At 40.8% G+C, this 6,674-nt stretch overlaps 1 protein-coding gene across 1 annotated transcript; it reads left to right on the top strand.

The window, feature by feature from the left end:
• Positions 1-792: 792 nt before the first annotated feature.
• LOC149770118 (uncharacterized) lies at positions 793-2,342 on the top strand. Its single transcript, XM_089949363.1, has one exon. The coding sequence runs from the start codon at positions 793-795 to the stop codon at positions 2,332-2,334; it is 1,542 nt and encodes a 513-aa protein (XP_089805489.1). The 3' UTR covers positions 2,335-2,342.
• The last annotated feature ends 4,332 nt before the right edge of the window (positions 2,343-6,674 follow it).

Genomic DNA, 6,674 nt, shown 5'->3' with positions numbered 1-6,674 from the left:
TATTGTGTAGTATAGTGACTAAAGTTACCTACCTCATATAAGTCTAACAATTTAGTAGAGTGACTCAAGAATTTTGACAGCCTAGTATTTAGACAATCTGAAAGTTGTGTTTCCAGATTTATTCCATTAACACCTATGAAATGTCACCGTTTAAAGGTACTTTGAGTTTGAGTTTCATGATCAAAACGTTTCGAAGGCACGTGGATTGGGGTCATTAAAATTTCTTTATCACCTTTCTTTGGAATCATTGCTATTTACGTATATCTCTTGATACTTCGATTAACAAGTTTGAAATCATTTATTTAAATATGAAAAAATTATGACATTTTATATATAGACTAAATACATGTGTTACAAATAAACATGTTTAATTTACTTACAACATGCTGCACTATTTTCGACCAAACCAAAGGAAAGTTTGAGTCATAGGTACATTTTCAGCCAAGCGTTGTTTTCTTTGATACAAACGAGACACTATTTGTTATAAGACGTATTTCGAGTATCGCACATAAAACAGAAAGCTGTTATTCAGCTAGCAGCAGGGGGGGCGAATCCTACAAAGGTCTAGAGACCACCAAATGATAAAATAAGCCTTAAAAAAAAGCTAATCCTACAACAGCAACGAGACAAAAAAACGCGACCCCCCCCCCTCAACTTGTTGTCGCCCCCGGGGCTGCTCTCTTCGAGTTTTTCACGTTAACCATACAATGTATCAAGTCCGATACGGTATCGTGTCCGCGGGTCGTGTAAATTTATTGTCACACGGGAAATTAAATCATTGGCAAATAAATAATGGCAAATATTGGAGAAGCACTTACAACTAGATTAGCTCGAGAACGACTCGAAGCAATTCAGAAATTTCTTCCCGTTCGTGATTCCGTCAGACAAAAATTACAGCAGCGACAAGAATCTCGGGAAGTTTTTGCAGAATCCGCGGAAGAATTATTTAAACCGGTCACTGCAACTACCAAAGCGATTACAACTGCTATCATAGGAAAGCCTGATCCTGATGCGCCGCAGAAAAGTCTTCTTCAGGCGATAGAAGGACTTAAGCAGGATCAACCGAAACCGATCAAAGGATTTAATTATAAAACGGATTTCGTTGAATGGTTTGTGAATGACATTAAAAATTTTTCAGTCGCGACCAGAGATGAAATAATTAATTTTGGCGCTGAAGTTGCTAGGGCTTATCACAATCGAGGAGCTGTTATGAAAAATCCTAATCAAAAGATAACTAAACAACAATTTCTCGATGGGGTTTATAAACTAAAACGTAACATTGAACGGATAGATACTGCTGATGTATTTTATCGAGAGTATATGTCAGGATCGGATCGATTTACCGTCCAAATGCGACAGGCAAAACGGCATAAAAAAATAGCGCCAAAAAAAATAGCTAAACCACGAGCCGCCGCAGCACCAACAGAACAAAAACCAGAGGAAGAGGAAGAGGAAGAGGCGGATAAATCAATTTATCTTCCAGCTTATTTGTCCCATCCGCCATTACCGGAAAATGTAGAAGAAAGACTAGACCAATTAGTTGCCAGGCAGGAGAAATTGGCTACACGATTAAAAGATTTAGAAAAAAAGGATAAGAGAAGAAAGGAAGTTAAATCAGAAATAAAAGAGGTGACTGATGAACAAAAATTGACAGCTCAAAGTATCAAAGAGATAAGGGAAATACTCGAGAAAGAAAGCCAAAAAAGAAAATGGGAACAGGAGGAAGAGGAACAACAACTACAACTAAAAAAACAGGAAGAATATAAAAGGGAAATTGAGGACTTGACTGGTAAAAAATGGCCCCCACGAGATCCAAAACCAGACCCGGTAATGTCGCCGTCATTTGATCCGGTTGATGTCGAGTATGAGGTAGGAGAGTCACTTCCTTCTCCGTATGAATTAGATATAGAAACACTTAAAGAAAAACGAGAAAAAATACGAGAAAGATTACGCAGTTTAATGAATAAGAAAACCAAATATATAGGATTTGGGAAAAGAGAAAAAGCTAAGGAGATAGATTCCAAGATAATGGCTCTTTCTGATGAATTAACTGCATACACAAGACAAATATTGAAAAAGGAGAAGGAGAAGGAGAAAACGGGGAAAGGTTACACTGGTCGTGGATATAACAACCACATCTGTCCTGACAATATCGTCAATGACGTATCACGGTTAGAAGTTCTCATAGGAGGAAGACGCGCCGGAAACAACTCTCCGGAAATTATAAATGAAGCCGCAAATATCTGTCAGAGACTATTTCAGCGTGGCATCATGGATATCGGCGTTTACCGGGGACTCATTGATGAACTCGCGGATGGTTACCACAGCGACTAGCAAATTTAGTTAGAGAAACAATAATTAAATAAAATGATCGTGCACAATTCTCAACCCGGACACGCTCGTGTGTTACAAGTCCGCGTAGTAAACTCGCGATTACCAGTCTACAGAGCAACCTACGGAGATGGTCTCGGTGATACAATTACTGGTTTGTTTTCAAGAATAGCCCCTAAGGCATTACCGATTGCAAAACAATTGTCGATGAAAGCTATTGATGTTATCAAGGATAAAGCCCTTGGATCTGTTGGTGATCTCGCCGGGAAAGCATTCGCGTCAATCAAGGACAGACTGTCACGGTTAATTCGCAGATCAAAAAAACCACCACCGGTGAAACTGGCCAGTACTGAACTTATGCCCGCGGACGTCAGTAAAGTAATAAATCAGGCTGCCAATCAAAAACTTGCAGAGCTTGTAACCCAAACACCCGAACAAATAAATACAAGCCTGATATCAGGAAGCGGAATTTCCCGAAGTGGTCTTCGTTTTAGACGACAATAATTTTATATAAAATGTTTAAACGCGTATCTGATCCAGCATTTGACATGGAAGCACCAATACTCAAAGATGAATCTGTTCGCGATTATCAGTATTATTCTTACGAAGCAAGAAATCCTAATCAGCGAGGACGAATTGAATTACAAGTTCAGGACACAAGTAGATATTTCTTGCCCGCGGAAGCATTTCTTGAAGTCACGGGGGAACTTGTAACAGATGTTCCTGCTGATACACCATACGACGCTAATATTCAAGTTGGGTTTGTTAACAACGGTATCATGGCACTATTCAGAAGTGCCTCATACAGCATTGATGGAAAAGAAATTGAAACGATTCAGGATAATGTTGACGTTGCTACAACAATCGTCGGATTAGCACGATACTCAGATGATTACACCAGATCGGCTGGTCCGACTATGATGTTCGCTAAAGATAATTATGATGAACCAGATGGTAGACCTAGCATTATTAGACAACCATTCGACCGTGCTGCTCCTGCTGTTGCTAGTAATGCTATTGAAGATTTATATTTTCCCAATCCGAATTATAATTTAGGATTTAGGTCACGTCAATTAATGTTGGCAGATCCACAGAGAAAATTCTCATGTATAATTCCACTGTCTCACATCTTTGGTTTTTGTAGAAATGTTCGCAAAGTTATTTTTGGTGCCAAACATTCGGTTATACTCGTACGAAAAGGCGACGACAACGACGCTATCTGGCGAGACGATGATCCCGCTGTCGCTGCCGGTAAAGTAATATTATTAAAGCTTGCATTGTGGATGCCAGTAATGTCTCCATCACTCGCTGAAGAGCAACGGTTACTCTCTTTTATGGACACAGGCGGTAAATCACTGATATCATGGTTGACAACAACAACAGATTCTATTCAAGGTGCCGGTGCTGGACAGTTTACTTGGCATATCTCATCACAGCAGGGTGTGTCAGCACCGCGACATATTTTTATAGCACTTCAAGGTAACGCACGAGTAAATAGTCAAGCACGATCGCATATGATATTTGATAAACTCGCTGTTTCTGGGGTTTCGCTGCGAATAAACGGGCATCAAGAACCATCCGAGGATATATTAATAGATTACGCAAATAATCAGGTCGCGCGTGCGTATCATCGTCTAATGACATTTATGGGACGCGATCAAAATATTGACACGGGTTTGCAGATATCACAGTTGGATTTTACAACGCTGTATCCGATTTATTACTTTTCGTTGGAACATCTTGATCTAACAAAACAATCTGTCGTTGATATACACTTCAAGGCTAACGTTGGTGAGTTTCCCGCTGCAGTTGTTGGTCCACCTGCAATTCCTGGTGGTTTTAGAGCTGTCGCGGTTATACTCTCCGATAAAGCAATGCTGCTTGAAGGTGTTGGCGGACGAATGAGAGTTATTGACGCTCCAGTAGAAAATATGTAACAATTAGATTAGTTTCTGAAATATAATGTCATACAGTCATGTTAATGTCACCTTGACTTCCGGTCAAACGAAAAAATTGCAATCGAAAAACGCAAGCACGTGCGGGACATCAATAACGTTAAAACGAGATCAACTTGTTGGTGGTCCAAACAAATTGTCATTGACGGCCACTCAGCTTAAACATTTTAATAAGGCACTAACAGCAAAAACCGGTGTCCGACTTAATTTCTCTGCTGCAGCTATCAAGGACATGACCAAAACCGGTGGAATATTTCCTCTTCTCGCAGCAATACCGGCGTTGATTGCCGCGGCAGCACCAGCCGTAGCAAAAGCTGCAGCGTTAGGTGCAGTTGGAACCGCAGCTGGAATGGCACTAAAGAAAGCAACCGGACACGGGTATAAGAAAAAAAAGGGGAGATCCACTCGCGGATCAGGGCTAAGACTACCAGGAACTCCACCATCATGGTATCCAAAAAAATTCTAACGCCGTTGAGCAATTTTGATTTACTCGATGCTGTTAAAAAATTGCGTATAAAACATTTCAGAGGAGTATTTATGCGAGATCAATTACCGACGCGGCCGAATAATCCAGAAACTGGCATTATCAATCTCGACAACAAAGATGGTCCGGGAACTCACTGGGTTGCTTACGCGATCGATCCACGTGGAATTATCTATTTCGATTCGTACGGTTTAGCACCGCCAACTGAGTTTCTCAGGTATGTCCGCGGAGTGCCTCGCACTCTCAACAGCAGATTTTCTAAGAAATCCAAAGGATTTTCAATTCCAGTGTGGCAGTCGACGCTACCAACACAAACATTAATTGATCCGCCCATTTGTGGAAACGAGGTTTTAAATGTTCTTGATGCAATCTCAAGAAATCCAGCAACGTCTCCGCATCGAGTAGTGTATGGATATACCGCATCGAGAAATGCTAGGCATTTTCATGCTAGCATTTGAAAAACAGCAATAAGAATAATGGTGGATATTTACGGAAGACCTTTCACAAGAAAAGTCAAACCTGGCACAGATGTTGATCTCTCAAAATATGCGACCCGAGATGAAGTCGATAATCTTTTGAATCTAGCTGGAGTTGACCCAGATGAAGTTGCTATTTTCCAAGACAAGCAGGGAAAACTAAGAACGAGCAACATTAAGTTCAATGACATAATTCGCAGAGTTCTTGGAGCTACCAAGGATAACTTCGCCGCATTTAGTGATGGCGGCCGGATCAAGGACTCGAACATATCAATCGCAAGCATCAAAGACAGTATTGATAAAGGTGTTGATAAATGTGTGAAAAAAACCGGCGACGTAATGACCGGCGAACTCAGCATGAATGGAAACAAAATAACCGTTCTAAAAAATCCGGAAGGTCTCGAAGATGCCGCAAATAAACAATACGTCGACGCGCAGTACCAACACGTTGCTGGCCTAATCATCGACAAAGTAACAAAAGCCGGCGACGTAATGACCGGCGGACTTGACATGAGCGGCAACAAAATAACCGCGTTAGCAAATCCCGAATCCGACCAGGATGCGTCAAACAAACAATACGTGGACATCGTCAACGGTAAACTAAATACGCTGCGTGCAGAGTATGATGTTCACGTGGGCGCGTTTACAAGACTTCGAAGAAACTTCTCAAAAACTGATGAGGCCGTGGATAAGTTCTTTGGGGATCCTCCAGTCGTCGACACGAAACTTTCTGAAATCATACCAAAACTTACTAATAACGCCAACGATATCAATAAGATTAATACCCGGTTAGGTGTAGTCAGAACGGAAAAAAGTTTTTCAGATCAGGTTCAGATAATAGAAAATAACATTAACACGATCAAACAAACACAGCAGGATATCGTATTGGGTATTCCTGAGATCGTTAACAAAACCAGTTTGATTAAAGTCCCCACTGGAGTTACTCCCGGGCATATCACCAACATCGTATTCACGGTATCATCGGGATTCGCAACATGGTCACAACAAAACAACACTATCAAATACACAGCAACGGTCACTGGCGTGTACAGGTTGTCTGTGTTTTCAGCCGCTAAATTTGAAATCTTCACAACATATCCTTGGAGACATTCCACCGATAAGTATTCCGGGGTTGTAACTATAATACTAAACAGCGGAACCGAAGAAATATTTATACTTGAAGCCGCAGACAAGAAATTAACAGCAACATCTTACTGGTGGTGTTTGGAATTCGTCGCAGAAACGCCTCAATTGGTTACCGCGTAATTGAAAATCGCCGGCGATTTTAAATAATAATGTCAACGTTGAAATCTGAAACATTTCCAGATGCTCAACAATATCGATATAATCAAGTCCGTGAGTGGCAATCTGAGTTAAAAACTGTCATCGAAGTAACCAGTCAAAAAGTAAAAAAATACCGCAGACGCA

Source organism: Sinohyriopsis cumingii, unplaced genomic scaffold, assembly GCF_028554795.1.
Source record: "Sinohyriopsis cumingii isolate HCF-2022 unplaced genomic scaffold, ASM2855479v2 utg002690l, whole genome shotgun sequence".
In the NCBI taxonomy this organism is placed as follows: Eukaryota; Metazoa; Mollusca; class Bivalvia; order Unionida; family Unionidae; genus Sinohyriopsis; species Sinohyriopsis cumingii.
The sequence above is the reverse complement of the archived record's forward strand: the minus strand, read 5'-3'. Positions and strand labels throughout refer to the sequence as shown.

What these genes read in the sequence shown, in the direction of transcription:
- LOC149770118 (XM_089949363.1), top strand. Translation starts at nt 793, where the DNA reads ATGGCAAATATTGGAGAAGCACTTACAACTAGATTAGCTCGAGAACGA.